Here is a 17,352-nt window from a genome sequence, read left to right as displayed (position 1 = left end):
GTGTCCCCAGGCGGGCAGCCCCAAGCCCAGCCCCAGGTGCCCAGGTGTGCCCGGGGACGCTGCAGGGTGTCAGGGAAGCCCACCAGGTGCAGGCTCTTATTGCTGGTGAAATCAAACAAAGGATTTCGGTTCCCCCAGCAGGGGACAAGCACAGACCACGGCTGGCCAAATTTCTGGGCTGATCTGGTTTAAATGGTAAAAAGAGAATTGTAAATCTTGGAACTGTCCTGGTGCCTCACACTGCCCTGGGCTGAGGAGGAGGAGGAGGGCTGGGGACTGCACCCCACTGCTCAGCCCTTTCAGTGCTCCTCAGAGCACTCACTGAGACACTGAAGTGACAGAGGGGACGTTAAAGCACTGCCTCTTCCTTCATCCCTCCCTGCTTTGCACACACCACGGAGGGGCTGAAGCTTGGGCCCTTCTGCCAGGGGTGCTGGCAGAGCCAGGGCTCCTGCCACTGCCCACATGCCACAGTACAGAGGGGTCATCCCTGCCCTGCCTGTGCCTCACCGGGGATTGCTCCTTGTTCCCACTGGAGCATCAGTGGGGTAAGAAAGGGACAACCTGCAGTGAGGCCCGTCCATCTCCTGGTCACCTTCATCTTCCTCAGCTGGACTCCAACCCAAACCTCAGCCCGTGGGAAACCCCTCGAGGGATCTACAAGAGTGAACTCGCCCCTTCCTGGCTCCTGTGTGAGCTGCTGAGCACAGGAGGTGACCTGGCAGGGAGGGAGGGACACTTGTGGTGTGTGCTGGGCCACCCACGTCCCCAGCCCCAGGGTCACAACCAGGGCTGCTCTGCAAACACCAGCTCCAGGCCTGACCCCCCAGGCCCTTCTGTGGCCCACATCAACCTCGGATCTTTGTCTCAACAGGAAAACCTTTTTGGTGGCTTCTATGGCTGCTCATTCACGTGTTCCAGCTCAGGCACACGCCCTGGCTGTGCGTTACCTCGTTGGATTACATTTGCTTGTATCCTTTTTTTCCTGTGTATTAAAATATTCTATAAAATCAAGTGACCAAAAATCTATAGCTCTAAGAATACCTGGTTATCTTCTTTTTTTTTTTTCCTGTTGTTTTTCATGTGTTTTTTCTTTGTTTCTAAGCACAGTTAAACCTAAACAAAAGAAATGGAGAAAAAAAAAGAAAACAAAGCAGGAGTGGCGCAGGGGGGGAAAGAAAGGAAAAAACTGCTCGGTGAACTCATCGGGAGCTGAAGGGCAGAGCTGGCACGAGCAGCTCCTCCAGGAGTCCTCACAAATTGGAGGGCAGTTTGGACCTGACGGGCTCCAGATCCCCCGTGAGCACTATGGACTCTTTGCGGCCGCCCGCAGCCAGGGCAGCGGCGCCGGCGGCGAAGGCCAGCGGGTGTGGCAGAGAACCTGAGGACATCTGGCGCGGCAGCGTCACCCGCCCGGGGATGGAGCTGCAAGGCTTCCCCAGGAGTCCGCTCCCGCCGCCGGGGAAAGGGGAGAAGCTGGAAACAGATTCTCTAGAGGAATGAGGAGAGCTGTGGCGGCCCAGAGTCTGAGCCAGCTCTTGGGGCAGAGAGGGCTGGGACGCAGAGATCAGCTTGATGTCCTGGTTGAGGCGCGCCGGCAGCGCCTGGGCCGGGGGGCTGGCGGGCTGCGGCAGCAGCAGCGAGCCGTGCGAGCCCGAGGCCCCCGCGGGGCCGCTCTGGAAAGTTCTGCTGGCCACGGGGCTCTGACTGGGAGGACTAAGGCCAGAAGGGGTGTAACAGGGAGAGGCGATGCCGGGCTGCTGGAGCGGGGGCGCGGAGGCGAAGGGAGGCCGCTCTTGGTGGAGCTGGGCTATCGTTCCAGTCAGAGATCCTAAAGCACTTGGATGTGTTTGGCACAGGCCTGCGGACGGCCCGCCCGAGGCCTGCGCCAGCTGGCTTAGGCTGGAGGATGGAGAGTTGGAAGAAGGAGGGGCTTGGAAGTGGTTCAATCCCCCCAGGGTCCCACTGCCCGAGAGCTGCTGCGACTGTCCCCCCTGCAGTGGTCTCGTGGTGGGCTGGAACTGGTTCAGGAGACTGGGGGGGGAGTTTGATGAGAGCTGGGTGAGCGATGTCGATGGGGAGCTGGCTGTGGCTTGCTGGAAGTGCCCAAATCCACTGCTGGAGAGGGCTGGCTGCTGCTGCTGCTGCTGTTGCTGCTGCTGCTGCTGCTGCTGCTGCAGGGGCTGAGCTGCGCCTAAGGGTGACCCGGAGGGCGCATTCTGGAACTGGCTCAGCCCCACCGAAGAGGTGCTGCTCAGCCCCGGCTGGCCGGAGCCCCCTGGAGGGGACCCCACCTGGAACTGGCCCAGGCCGGCGGCGGCCGAGAAGCCGGCGAGCTGCTGGATGTGGAAGGAGGAGGACGAGGGCGTCTCGGCGCCCGGCGTGTGCAGCTGGGACGGGGTGCTGGACGGGGAGCCCACGGCGGAGGGGCCGGCGGAGGACGGCATGAGCGACTGGAATCTCTTCAGCTGCCTGGGGGTCTGGTTGGGCTGCTGGCCCAGCGAGCCCAGCACGGACACGGGCGGCCGGAAGATGGCCGTGGGCAGGCGCGGGTGGTGGGTCAGGGCGATGGCCACCGAGGTGGTGGCGGCGGCGGCCTGCAGCGGGGCCTGGATCAGCGGCGTCCAGATGACCGGCGTGGGCGTGGAGGCGGCGGCCGCGGCGGCCTGCACGTTGTGGGCACAGTGAGCCATCTCCCGGTCGTGCTGCACGATCTGCTGGATGATCTCGTTCTCCTGGTAGTTGAACACCCCCGAGTTGAGGTCGTGCTGCACTTTGTGCAGAAGGATGGAGTTCTTCTTGCCTGTGGAGGAAGGGAGGAGAGAAAGGGTGAGAGCACAGGTGGAGCTTCCTGCCCCGCTTCCCTGCAATGCCTCCCCTTGGTGCCCACATGGCCCTCGGGGGTCTGTGCACAGCCCTTGCCCCAGCAGTGAGATGGCAAACACCACATCTGCTTCTGTGGAACACAGCATCTCCTGCTCCTGTGGAACACAGCATCTCCTGCTTCTGTGGAACACCACCCCTCCTGCTCCTGTGGAACACAGCATCTCCTGCTCCTGTGGAACACCACCTCCCTGCTCCTGTGGAACACAGTATCTCCTGCTCCTGTGGAACACCACCTCCCTGCTCCTGTGGAACACCACCCCTCCTGCTCCTGTGGAACACCACCTCTCCTGCTCCTGGGGAACACAGCATCTCCTGCTCCTGTGGAACACCACCTCTCCTGCTCCTGTGGAACACAGCATCTCCTGCTCCTGTGGGACACCACCTCTCCTGCTCCTGTGGAACACCACATCTCCTGCTCCTGTGGAACACAGCATCTCCTGATCCTGTGGAGCACCACCTCTCCTGCTCCTGTGGAACACCACCTCCCTGCTTCTGTGGAACACAGCATCTCCTGCTCCTGTGGAACACAGCATCTCCTGCTCCTGTGGGACACCACCTCTCCTGCTCCTGTGGAACACCACATCTCCTGCTCCTGTGGAACACCACCTCCCTGCTCCTGTGGAACACCACCTCCCTGCTCCTGTGGAACACCACCTCCCTGCTCCTGTGGAACACAGCATCTCCTGCTCCTGTGGAACACCACCTCTCCTGCTCCTGTGGAACACAGCATCTCCTGCTCCTGTGGAACACCACATCTCCTGCTCCTGTGGAACACCACCCCTCCTGCTCCTGTGGAACACCACCTCCCTGCTCCTGTGGAACACCACCCCTCCTGCTCCTGTGGAACACCACCTCTCCTGCTCCTGTGGGACACCACCTCTCCTGCTCCTGTGGAACACCACCTCCCTGCTCCTGTGGAACACCACCCCTCCTGCTCCTGTGGAACACAGCATCTCCTGCTCCTGTGGAACACAGCATCTCCTGCTCCTGTGGAACACCACCTCCCTGCTCCTGTGGAACACCACCTCCCTGCTCCTGTGGAACACAGCATCTCCTGCTCCTGTGGAACACCACATCTCCTGCTCCTGTGGAACACAGCATCTCCTGCTCCTGTGGAACACCACCTCTCCTGCTCCTGGGGAACACAGCATCTCCTGCTCCTGTGGAACACCACCTCCCTGCTCCTGTGGAACCCACAGCCTCAGGTCGCACAGACTGGGAGCTGGAGCACAGAGCTGCATGTCCAAGGCAGTCCTCAGGCAGTATCTGCACTGCTGGGAAGGGTGGCAGACTGGCAGAAAAAAGCTGATGGATTTGGAAGATTCCCATTTTGCACCTTAGCCTCCATTAGAAAAAGAGAATAAAATCTCAAAAATATAAAACCCAGTGAAGTCCTCAGCCAGTCTCCTTCAGCTTCACCTTTTCCTCAGCTGTCTCAGGTACCTTGGTCACTCTGGACTCAAATATAGGGGTTCACTTGAAAGGAGATTTCCCTGTGAGTCAGGACTTGGTCTTGGAGTCTTTTCCAACCTGAATGGTTCTGTGGTTCTATTCTGTGACTTCATGAGCTGGAAAAGCTCAGCCGGGCTAGGTAGGACCCTCAGGCATCCTGCAGCTCCTGTGCCCTTGGAGCCCCAGCTTCAGGGAATATTCCAGCTGGATTCCCAGATTTAACTCTGCTCTTTGCCCTTGCAGTGGGCTGGAAAATGCAGTGGAATGATTTATCCATCCTGGGAGAGCAGGTGGCACTGGAGGGATCACTCCTGGGCTGAGGGACAGAGCCAGCCAGGGCAGCGCCTGGCACCAGAGGGATTTCCTTTTGATCCCACGCAGCCAGCTCTCACATCTTTATGATCTGAGGCACATCTAGATGACATCCAGATGGTTGTTTGGTTTTTTTACTGCATGATGTAGTTTTTATGTGTGCAGCAGATAAAAGAGTAAGAGTTTAAGGACATGCCTCTTACTCCAGCCAAATGGAAAATCAAACATCTGGCAGGAGAGAGCTGGAATGGCACTGAAGAGGGAAGGTGGCACCCTGGTTTCCTAAAGAGCCACTCTGCAACAGCAGAGTCTTGGATATAACTCACTGAGCTCCAAATCCAGCACCAGAAAAAGGTGAAACAACCCCTGCAGCAATAAAGAGGAAATTGTACAATACAATAGGAGGGAGATCCCAGTCACTGCCACCGTGATGCTGGGAAGGTAAAATGTGTTTAGTTCTTGCTGCAAAGCATGGAATGTACAGAAACCACCCCCGTGAAAAACATCAGGGAGGAAGTACAGCACATTCAGAGTAGAGGTGATTTCACAGCAGCTGAGCAGGGAGCTCAGGGACAAAGGAAGCTGTTCCCAAACCTTCCCTTCCCTTGCAGGAGGAACCAGCAGACACAGATTTGAGCCAAGCCCATAAAAAAGGAAGGAGCAATCTGACTGTAATTGCAGATACTGCCAGAACACGCTGAAGGCTTTCCCTTCCCTTTTTCAAATGAAGCCTTTGTCACCCTACAAAGGACAGGGGGTGGCTCTGAGGCCTCTGTGGGTGAAGCTGCAGTGGGCTGAGCTGCACTGAAATGCTGCCAGGGTTCTGAGCCTGGATGTGCATTGGGACCTGGCTGCTGAGGGGAATGGGATGGGATGCTCAGTGCTCTGCTGTTTTACCTACTGACAATCACTTCCTGCAAAAAAAAGGCAGAAAAGCTTTTGTTTCCCACTCAGAGCAAGATCCTGGCCTGGGAAGGATGTAATCCTAGGGCAAGCAGAGTTTGGAGCTGCTCAAGTCATTCCAGGGGCTGGAAGTGTTAGTGTAGGAGTTCTCTAATGGCTGTTCATTGAATGCTGGACTGGAACAGCTCTGGATACCCCCAGAGAGACAGAGCCCAGCCCTTCCATGGGCAGGCACAGCACCAGGGCCACCTTTACATGGGGTTTGGCACAGGAGGTCACTGAACACTCACACACACACACACACACAGAGTCATTCCCACCCAGATCACAGAAAATGAGCTCCAAAGAGCTGCTTAAGCACACCCAGAGACACAAAGTGCGTGTGGAGAGAGCAGAACCTGCCTGAGTGCAGCTGGCTGGTGAGGGAGGAGGTGGCCAGACTGCAGCACTCCAGAGTCACAGAGGGGCTGCGACTGCAGCTTTGCAATCCTGCCCTTGCCAGAGCTGAAGGGACAAATCCCAGCATGGGCCATGAGCAGCCCTGCAAGGTCAGGCTGCGGCTGGGACACGCTGAGCTCAAAGCAGCCGGGGACAGAGCGGCTGTCCCGAGATCAAACCGGGCTGAGGGAGGGGCCAGAGCAGGGGAAAGGAACAGCTTCCCAAAGCTCCGCAGCAGCATGGCTCCGTGCTGGTGTCACCACACCTCATCCCACTCCTCTCCCAGTTCCCTAACCCCACCCCACTCCTCTCCCAGTGCCCCAGCCCCATCCCACTCCTCTCCCAGGGCCCTAACCCCACCCCACTCCTCTCCCAGTGCCCTAACCCCATCCCACTCCTCTCCCAGGGCCCTAACCCCATCCCACTCCTCCCCCAGTTCCCTAACCCCACCCCACTCCTCTCCCAGTGCCCTAATCCCACCCCACTCCTCTCCCAGGGCCCTAACCCCACCCCACTCCTCTCCCAGTGCCCTAACCCCACCCCACTCCTCTCCCAGTGCCCTAACCCCACCCCACTCCTCTCCCAGTGCCCTAACCCCATCCCACTCCTCTCCCAGTGCCCTAACCCCATCCCACTCCTCTCCCAGTGCCCTAACCCCATCCCACTCCTCTCCCAGTGCCCCAGCCCCATCCCACTCCTCTCTCAGTGCCCCAGCCCCATCCCACTCCTCTCTCAGTGCCCTAACACCATCCCACTCCTCTCCCAGTGCCCTAACACCATCCCACTCCTCTCCCAGGGCCCTGTCACTGGCTGTGGCTCTGGGGCTGGTCCCAGTGCAGGGTCTTCCCTCCTCCTCAGGCCATCCCAGCTGGCTGGGAAGCCACACAGATTTCTGGCACTGCAGTCTGGGTGAAGATAAAGGCAAGGACTGTAAGCCTGGGCTGCTGAGGTGGGAGAAATTGCTCCAAGGTGGGATCCAGCTTTGAGGGTCTCCTGCTCAGTGCCCCAGAGGTCTGTGTTGGCATGTGTGGATTCATCACCAGGGAGAGAATAATGCTGTGCCTCCAACCTGCCTTTGCAGAACATTTCTGTGGGGGCATTTCTGTGATTCCCAGCAGAAATCACCCTGGATGTCTCCCAGCTGCACTGCAGGGGCTGCACAGCCCAGCTGAACACAGACCAGGCTGATGCTTTCCAAATGTGCCTGATATTTGCTGGAAGTGCTTTGATCAAAGCTCCTTAGGTTTGTGTCAAGTTGATGAAGTAATACCAGTAAAAACCTTGGAATGATTATTTCTGTTGTTTTTTAAGCCAGAACACTCCATTTTCCCTTTGAAATCACATTACACTTCACTGTTTTCCTGAGCCCAGCTTGCCTCTATTAGCTCTTTCATTAGATCACATTTTTCTCTTCTGATTTGCCAAGAAAATATCAAATTTCTCCTCCAGAACACTGCAGAAGATTATGGAAAACATTCTTCCAGCCATGGAAGGGGAGAGGAATTTTTCAAAACCATTTTTTAAAACTGTAACTGGTTGGCAAATTGAAAAATTAATTGACTTCCCCATTCTAATGAATTGCCTCATTTACACAGTGTTTCCACATGCCAGTATAAACCCTGTGGGTTGCTTCTGGACAAAATCCTGCTTCCCACCAGCCTCAGAGCAGAGTCCTGCTGGGACAAACATTCCTGAGGTCCTGCACGAGACAGAAACCAGCAGTGGGACAAGGAGGAGTGGGGCTGACTTTTCTGGGGCTGAGATTGGTGCTGAGATTATTTCTGCTCCTCATGGGATTGAGGAAACAGTTCCAACCCTTTTCCTGGCCTGGGTTCCTTGTCCCAGCCCTGGCCAGAAGGAGGGCAGGGCAGTTGGCAGGGAGGGGATGCAGTGATGAGTTTGGCTCTGGGGACCCCCCTGAGATGAGGTTTTGTCCCCTGTGCTCCTGCTCAGCCACAGGGAAGCTTCAGCAGGAGAAGCCAAAGGGCTCCTGCTCCCCTGCAATCCAATCAGGGAGGCTGAGTTTGCCCTTCTGGGGTGTTCATCCCACAGAAATGAAAGTGCTGGGCACAATGAGGTGCTGAGATAAACAGTGCACCCCAAATCACTGCTGAAGGCTGCACACAAACTCTCTGAGACACCCCAGAGCAGAGGAACCAGCTGCAGCCACCCCAGCCTCAGCCCAGCTCCCCTCAGAACACCCCTGGGCTCTGAGAACTCCCTGTTTGCCTCACTGCAACTATGGGCTAAATAGAAGGGGGAAAGGAAGATATTTGGAGCCTTGGAGATGTTCAGAGCAAAGCTCCTGGTGCTTTGGAGGGGGTATGTAAAATTATGGAAATGAAGCAAACAGATGTTGCTCCCCTAATTAAGAACTGCAAAGTTAGATTTTTCTCAAGTGTAGATAGCACACAAAAGAACAGGGAGAAAGGCTCATGTGATTTCATAAAAGGAGCCAGCACTCAACAATAATTCTTCTATCAAACAATCAAAATTAGCTTTCTGTTGTTAAAATTCTGCCCAGACACAGGGGAAATTAGCTGTGACTTTCTGTTCCTTTCTCCTTTCAGTTCTCTCTGAGCCCACTGGCTGCACTTTAAGAATTCAGGTCATTAAATTGCCTTCTGAATTTGCATGTATTTGAAATAATCTCATTTTATTAGGCTGCCTTCTGCCCTAGCCTGCTGTCAGCATGGCTGCTCCCACCACACGGCTGCTTCTCTCAGGTCTTCACTGATTATTCCAGGCACCAAGGGCTGGCTTTGGAGCCTGGCTGCACATGCCAGCTCTGCCCTGGAGCTGTGCCCTGCTTGCCAGGGGTTCTCCTGAGCTGCCTCCTGCAGGAGTTCAGCCCCAGGGGGGTACCCAGCCCACTCTCAGGGCTGGGTTTGCCCTGCCCCAGGAGTTTCCTGGTTGGAGGAGCTGCCCCAGCTCCTGCCGTGGTTTCAGAGTCTGTGTGCACAGGGAAATGAGCTGGAACAGGGAACTCAAAATGATTCTTAACCCCCAGACTATGGGTTCTTTCCCTGTTGGAAAGGTGCAGGTGAAGCCCCACTGAACTGCATTCCCTCTGTGGGAAGGATTCTGCTCAGAATTCAGGAACCCCTGGGGGAGAGCTCAGCAAAGCCAGCTGGATCAGCCCTAAGAGCACCCTCAGAACACTGCTCTGCAAACTGGGAGTGACTTCCCTGAGAGCCTGGCTGTGTAAATCCATGGATGTGTGAGCTCTGACACCTGCCAGGGCAGCTCCCTCTGCATCCTGCCCTTCCCTTTCTCCCTGGCTGGATCCTCTCCACCCTGGGGGTACCTTTGAAGTGGACAATTCCCTCTCTTCCCTCCTTGTACAGCTCAGGCCTGCCTCTGACTGCTTCCCCTCTTCCAGAAACTGAATATTCCCCCAAAACCATGGTGTCCCTGTGCACAGCCAGAGCACAGCACACTGCTGCAGGTCCATCACACACTCAGTGATGTTATCTGATGAGTCTCAGCACAGCTACACTCCAGATAAATGAAGCTCTTCCCTCCCACTCTTCACACAGAGCTTTGCAGGATGAAGAAAACATGGAATATCTGGAGCTGGGCAGGCTGTGACTGCATGGAGGGGTGAGGAGCTGTGGCATCCCCAGGCTGGGACACCCTCAGGGCTCTCACTCATCACTGCAGACTGGAGCCAAGAGGTGCCTCTCGAGTGGCACCAGTGCCAAGGTGCCCGCACGCCCTTCCCAGAGCCCAGCCAGAGCTGAGAGCTGTGACAGGACAGGCTCTGGGACACTCTGGGCATGCTGGCACTGTCACCTCCTGCTCTCAAGGGTGGGCTGGCTGCAGACAGATCCTGGAGTGCCTTCAAGGCAGGGAGAGGCCCCCAAGAGGAGAGGTGTCACTGGTGAGCAGCTCCTTCTTCATGTGATTAAAAAGAGGGCTGAAAATTATTTATAAAGGTGCTGAAATGGTAAAATGTTCCCTGAGCAGGTGTTTGATGTCGATGCAGACAGCAAAGAGCTTTGTGGGCAGCAAAGAGCAAGGTGAAGGTCAGGGATGGGGCTCCTGAGATCTCCTCAGCACCCTGCTCCTTCTCCTGGTGTGCTGGGGCTGTGTTTTCCTCTGAGAAGTGGCACTTCATCCTCAGGTGAGCAGGGCTGCCAGGTCCCCTTCACTGAGCTGATTTACATTCCCCCATGGCTGGAGAGTTACTGAGCCCTTTCCTTAGGCTAAACACAAAGCACTCTGAGGCTGGGCCTTGGCTTCCAAAGAAAAGGAAATTCAGATACTCAGCTCCTGCTCACACCTGTGCTAGGGAGCACTTCCAGGTGTGATTCACCTGAGCCACCTCAGGAGACACAAAGCACACTCTGAGTGCCCTCTCCTCTGTGCTGAGCACACCCAGATCCCCACGCTGGGGTGTTGGAGGCAGACAGAGAATGCACAAGTGCACCTGAACTTTGATTCCTCACGGACAGTTACATTTGTGGTTATTCAGGTGATGAGGGAGGACACCAGGACACCACACAGGAGCACCTCAGGATAACAAACCCCACGCTGGGGTGTTGGAGGCAGACAGAGAATGCACAAGTGCACCTGAACTTTGATTCCTCATGGACAGTTACATTTGTGGTTATTCAGGTGATGACAGAGGACACCAGGACACCACACAGGAGCACCTCAGGATAACAAACCCCACCTGTGCCAAGGTTTGTTGGGGATTTGAAAGGAAGCTTGGTGCCAAAGCACACACCCCCTACCACAGCACACCTGGCACTTCTCTGCTTGCACCCCTGGGTCCAGATCTGAGAACCACAGCCTGAAATCAGAGCTGTTTGTGTATCTCCAGCTGTATTTATCTCCTGATGGCCAGATCATCCTGCTCCTCTCACCTGTGGGGGTTACTCATCTGTCCCCTGGACAAACCTGGGACTTTACTTGGTTAAAGTGGAAAGCTGGTGTTGAGCACACATTGCTGGAGTTACCTGCATTCTGTTGGACTCTGAAATGCAGGGAACTCTCAGAACTTTGGGCCTGTAAGCCAAAGCTTGGAATTAAACACAGGATTTGACCTGAGACTTTGTAAAAAGTTCCAAACTTAGGTGATAGAAGTGAGAATGTGGATTTATAGTTTAAAGCAGAGACATGTTAAGCTAGGTGAAGTTTAGAGTTTTAGAGTACAGAACTGTAGGTTTGTGTGTTATAACACGATTAGCTTAGAAAGCTTACACTGTAGCATGAGTCCATAAGATGAAATAGTTAAGGATTGGGTCAAAAACATAAATATCCTTGTTGGCAGTGTTTTATTGGCTAATAAATCCTTAAAATATCTTGTAACTAGAGGCCTTGTGACCTTCTGAGCCATGCAGTGAAGATGTGAGCCGAACTCACCCTTTCTGCCTATGTAGGAGATAAGAAAAATAAATCACATCATCTAAAGCAACTCAGAGGTCCTGTCTCTAACTCATTCAAAATTCCTCCACAAATGCTCACGAGTGCCAAAGGGAGCAGCCCCAAAACACCCCAGCTCCCCCTCTGTGAGCATCACTGGCCCTGCAGAAGGGATGAGGAGAGGCTGGGAGCAAAGGCAGCGCAAGGACGAGCAGGGAATGAGGCAGAGCTTGGCACTGCTCCCAGCTGCTCTCCTCCCTGGCTCACCTGGCCCAGGCCAGCCCTACACCCAGGGGATTAGTCAGGACTAGACAGGCAGGGCTGCAAAACCAACAGCATCTCAGCTGCAAAACTGTGGTCACGAGCTGGCAGGCCAGAAGTTTGGGAACAGCTATTTTTGTGGTTTATTTATAGACAAAGCTTTTAACATTGCTACCACTGGAGTATGTTGAACAGACACTCTCATACTGCAATAATATAATAAATAGCATTTAGGGGCTGGAATTGTGTTGTCTTGGCTTTTCTTTGGTTTTCTTGGCATCTGCAATGCCTGGAGGAAACTCAAGGCATCTTTAATCCTGATTTAACTTGGATCCTTGTATCAAAACATACACAAGTGGCATTCAAAGTATATGCATTTCAAACCACGTGGCAAAAACTTCCTGGGGAAAACAAAACCAAGAACTTCTCTGGCTCCTAGGAGGCTTTCAGCTCTCCCCAGTGCCCTTGCTGTGGTGGCAGGCACAGCACATGGAGCAGTGAAGAGCATGGTCCCTGCTATTCCCTGTGCCCTGGTCTGACAGCATTCCCCATCCTGCTGGGCTTCCTCTCAATGAGCATTTAAGTGCTGGTGTTTTACAAGTGCAAATACTTGTGGAAATCTCATTTTAAGCTCCAGTGGTCACTGAAAGCCAGTTTCAAAGGCAGGCAGGAACAGAAGGGTGTGATTTACATAACGGGGCACGGCAAACTGGGGCACTTCAACACTGCCAGACACAGAATTACTCACTGCAGAGAGCACAGCACCCCTGCAACCAGAGATGCTGCACACAAACTGCAGCCTGGCAGGAACAGGGGCACACAGCCTGGCAGGAACAAGGGCACACAGCCTGGCAGCCTGGCAGGAACAAGGGCACACAGCCCCACAGCCTGGCCAGGAACAAGGGCACACAGCCTGGCAGGAACAGGGGCACACAGCCTGCCCAGGAATAAGGACACACAGCCCTACAGCCTGTCCAGGAACAAGGAAGAGGGGCTGATTTCATCAGGGAGAAATGATCATTAATCAATGATCAGCCCAATTTCTTTGAGTGTCCACCTTCCAGCTCTGAGTCTGTGGAGTGTCACAAGTGTGTGACATTCTGCAGGTGAGGAGCTCTCAGAGCCTGAAGTTACTTGGACTTGAGCAAGGCCACAGATCTTTGTAGCATCCCAGCCTCTGTCAAGTCATGGAGATGAATCCCTTCCTGCCAATCCAGGCAGGACACCAGGACCAATCCCCACGAGAGCAGAGGTTCAAGGTTACACCTCAGCTCTTTGCCCAGGGCTCTGTGTGCCTGACAGCTCCATGCACAGCCCGTGCTCCTGCAGGAAGCCATGGCAGCACAGGCTGGGGGGCTCTGGCTCCTCTCCTCTGCCCACCACTGCTTCCAAACTGCTCAGCCCTGCTGTGGGACTGCCTCATGCCACCTCAATCAACCAGTCCTGCTCCTGTTGCTGCATGGGCTGAGCCCCTGCCTGCTCCTCCTGCTACCCACAAAGCTGAGACCATGTCCCAGCATGTCACAGTTGAGACACACAGAGTATCCCCACACAATTCCAGAAAGCTTCACCCCAGAGTAACACCATATCATATCAGAGGGCTTCAGCCCATACAGAGTAACATGATATCACTTCAGAAGACTGCAAGCATCTTTTTGTTCTTCAGCCCAACCCTTTACACCCCCCATGTCCATGCCCTGCCCCTGTGTGCCCTGTGCTCCCTTTGGTGGCTGCTCAGTGCCCTGGGCACTCCATGGCTCACTGCTGCCAGTGCTGCTCACAGCTGTGCCCACTGGGGTGAGGCTGGGCCAGCCCCACTCCCACTACCACAAACTGTGTGCCTACAGGACCACCCTTTCCAAACCCTACAGTGGCCAGAAATCCCATAAACATCTCCCAGTGGGACTGGATGGGCTGAGATTTTCCTCCCTGCTCCCTCAATGCACAGGGGAATATTGGATGGATCTTATCCAGGTACCAGAACAGAGTCAGGGCCCTCTGAATCATCTCCTGTACTGTCACCCTGGGTTTCCCAAGGACATTGTCACCTGAGCTTCCCAAGGACATTTTCACCTGGGCAGAAGGCAGCCAGTGAATGCACCACTGACTTGGAAAGAGGCTTCCATTTGCTTCTCCTTGTGCACAGATCCTAAACTGGATGGGACAGGAACAAAACTGGCCCTGCTTCTGTTCATCCCTGCTTTTCAAGAACTGCTCTTCCTCAACTTCAGTCCTCCAGAATGATTCCTGCACTTCCAGAGAGCCTCAGCAGAATGCAGTAATCTTGAACTCCCTCCAAAGTCACAGGCTGGTACAGATCTACTGCACTGCTCCTTCCAGAGGAAGGGAAGAAATGCCTTGTTTACAAAGTCAGGAGATTCCATGGGATCTGGCAGCTGCAGTAGGGTGCCCAGAGCTCCCCTGGCAGGGCTCTGTGGGGCAGTCAGAGCTGAGGGGAGCTGGGCACCACCAGGGGCTATGGAGGAGCCATTGCACAATGGTTCAGATGTAGAGAAGGGAGCAGGCAGCTCTCGAGGGTGAGTGCCAGGGCAAGCAGGGCACAGCAGGACTTCAGTGGCACAGGGACCAGCTGAAGGAAGGGGGGCAGTGGCAGAGCCCTGCAGCAAAGGGCTGTTGTTCCACTTGCTCAGTGTCACCTTCTGACCTTATGCTGACATTTGCAGCTGTCAGTGGAAGGGGAGTTCTCTCAGGGGAAGAAGCATGTGAGGTTCTTTGTGCTGGGTCAGAATTTTCCATGGATTTCAGCTACATGTGCAGGGGCACAGAGCACAGCACAGGATGTTCTGCCCACCTGATCCCAGAGAGCACCAGGCTGGAAAGCTGAGCAGCACTGAGCACCCAGACCTGCAGAACTGGAGATAAAGCCAAGCTGGCTCATCCCTGCATTGATTTTACATTTTCTCTGTCATTTGTACAGCCTCACTGAAATAACCCAAGAGTTGGGCCTACTGCCACTTCCACCAGGGCCTCATCAGCCTGGGATTTGCCAAAGCTTGTCTTCAGCTCAGAACCTTTTCCTCAAGGGTCCCACTTGGTGATTTGCAGCAGGTAATGAGATGCAGAGAATCCAATGTCCCTGGCAGGAGAAGCCCCAGAGGCACTGCACCCTTTGCTGGGATGCCAGCTCAGTCCCTATCCCCCTCCCCTGATCACCCTCCTGACCTTCTGCGTTGTGCCCAGAGCTCCACTGAGCTTTCCATGCAGAGAGCAGTGGGAACGCAAGGACTGTGAGGGGATGGATAAGGAGCTGCAGGAGTTGGACTGGGACTCCAAAAGCTCCTCAGCTCTGCAGCTTTCCTGCATGAGTCACTTCATCTCTGTTAAACACCTCTGGCTGTGACCACAGAACATTATCCTTGTCTTTAGGGGAGACACCTGGACAAGGATGTTTACAGCACAGCACAGGTTGTGTCTCCCACAGGACAGGGAGCATCCTGGGATGGGTCACCATGAGCTGTGACCATCACAGAATCCCAGAACAGCTTGGGTCAGAATGGACCTCAAAGGTGATCTAGTCCAGGGACACCTTCCACTGTCCCGGGGTGCTCTAAGCCTTAGTGTCCAACCTGGCCTTGGACACTTCAGGGATCCAGGGGCAGCCACAGTTGCTCTGGGCACCCTGTGCCTCACTACCCTCATAGGGAAGGATTTCTCCCTAAAATCCAACCTAAACCAGTGGGTTTAGACTGGAGTCCTTGAGGGAGCTGAAGTTGGACAGGGAGGGCCAGGCTGGGATCTCCTTCACTTCCCAACTGCAGCACAGACCTGAGCACCACGCCTGGAGAAGGGCTGCCAAGGCAGCAGGTAAGGAAGGAAAGTCTCCCCCCTGTACTCACCAATCCTGTCCAGCCTGTCCAGAGCCACGGTCTCGAAGGCTCTCCTCATCATGGGGTACTCCTCCAGAACCTCGTTGAAGTTGTCCACGGACAGCGAGTAGAGGCGGCAGTAGGTGTCGGCGCGCACGCTGGCCGTGCGCCGGCCGCGCGTCAGCAGGCAGATCTCTGCAGGGACACAGTGCCTGAGACAGGGCATGGACACCCCCAGCAGCACCCCCGCAGCCCTCCCTGAGTGCCCTCACGGGTGCCCTCCCTGCAGTGCCCTCACAGGCTCCCTCCAGGCTGCCCTGCCACAGAAAACGCAGCCACGGTTCACATTCTGTGTGCACACCTGTAGTCATGATATTTTATGAAAAATCCTCTGCTAGGATTTTTCCCCTCCTGAGAGCTGAGTGCCTCAGGAAAGAAATGTAAATAATAACTATCTGCTGCTGTGGAATGCAACAGGTGCATCTTCCATTGGTCCATGTGGATTGTTTTCAATTAGTGACCAATCACAGCCCCCTGTGCCAAGACTGTGAGCAGTCACAAGATTTTGTTATTCTATTCTATTCTATTCTATTCTATTCTATTCTATTCTATTCTATTCTATTCTATTCTATTCTATTCTATTCCTTTGTAGCCTTCTGATCATCTTCTCTCTCTGTACTTTTAGTATTGTTTTAATGTAGTATTTTAATATAATATATAACATAATAAATCAGCCTTCTGAGCAAAATGGAGTCAAGCCTCGTGTCCTCACACATGGGGTGTTCGCCTTCACACACACTGACATTTCAAAGCACTGGGGCTCGCCTGGGGCAGCTGCCACACACAGCTGCCCCTCGGGGTTCTGCTGGTCCAGTCAGGCACACAAGGTTTGTTCTGGGGGTTGTCAAAGGCAGCATTGTGTGTTCACACCGGAGTTGTGTTTCTCCAGCTCCTTGCAGGCACTGGGAGCAGAAGGTCAAGCCGTGCTCTCCTTGAAGCCAATTGTCTCTAGATTTGTAGAGAGGCTCTGTGCTGATCTGTGCTCTGGTGCCTGGCTGTGATTTTGATCCCTGTACCTGGACCATTTGTCTTTCCACAGTTTTCAAAGATTTTCATGTCTATGCCACGAGCACTGTCAGGGAAAGCCACAGCAGTGGCACCTCCCAGCTCAGGGTGTATTTACGCTGCTGTCACACACTCCTCACTGCTCAGCTGGTCACTGAACACAAAGCCCTTGAACACCCGACAGGGAGCTCCCAAATCCTGCTTCCCACTGCTTGCACAGAGCCTGGGCAGCAGAGACAGGCACTTCAGGACAGATGGTGTGGGCTGCACAGTGACAGCACTGTGCTCCCTGTGTGTGTTGGGTGCCAATCCTCCTGCACCATTCCTTGGGTTCATGCTGAGCCTCCCCAAAGCCCTGCTGCAGCAGCACCACAAGGTTATGAGTGTGCTCCTAGGCTGTTTTCCCAAGGAAATGATGCTTAGGAGACAGTGCCACGTGTGTGAGGAGTTGGGATGGAATGTCACAGGCAAGTTCAACCCCATCTGGCAGTCAGAGTATCCTGACTCCAACCCTCCAGCTCCAAAGGCCAGACTGCAAAACCCTGGTACCCAAGTGAGGCTGTTCCACGTGAACCAGGAGTAACAGGAGTGTGGGAAATGCATCATAGGGATTTTGTAGAGGAAAGACCTGGCAGGTTTTGCTCTGTCTCCCCTCAGCAGTTCATCAGGGGTGGTGCACTCAGGGCTTGTCCTGCAACCTGCCTGTCTGGGGTGAGCTCTGCACAGGCTCTGACAGGACAGGGGTTTTGTGTTTCTCATGAGAGCAATGCCCCAAATCCTTCCCAGCCTCCTGCTGGTCCCACTGCTCCAGAGCTCTCTGCTCATACATTTTTCCTGC

At 54.7% G+C, this 17,352-nt stretch overlaps 1 protein-coding gene across 1 annotated transcript in view; it reads right to left on the bottom strand.

The window, feature by feature from the left end:
* Positions 1 to 881: 881 nt before the first annotated feature.
* HCN4 (hyperpolarization activated cyclic nucleotide gated potassium channel 4) overlaps positions 882 to 17,352 on the bottom strand; it is a 103,881-nt gene continuing 87,410 nt past the window's right edge. Inside the window, exons 7-8 of the mRNA XM_064389278.1 lie at positions 15,480 to 15,644; positions 882 to 2,803 (exon numbers count right to left, since the gene is read on the bottom strand). Of these exons, the coding sequence (XP_064245348.1) occupies positions 1,254 to 2,803; positions 15,480 to 15,644 (1,715 nt within the window). The 3' untranslated portion in view covers positions 882 to 1,253. The remainder of the gene's footprint in view (positions 2,804 to 15,479; positions 15,645 to 17,352) is intronic.

The sequence above is a fragment of the Passer domesticus genome, chromosome 14 (genome assembly GCF_036417665.1).
Source record: "Passer domesticus isolate bPasDom1 chromosome 14, bPasDom1.hap1, whole genome shotgun sequence".
Classification (NCBI taxonomy): Eukaryota; Metazoa; Chordata; class Aves; order Passeriformes; family Passeridae; genus Passer; species Passer domesticus.
This window is presented reverse-complemented; position numbering and strand designations above follow the sequence as displayed.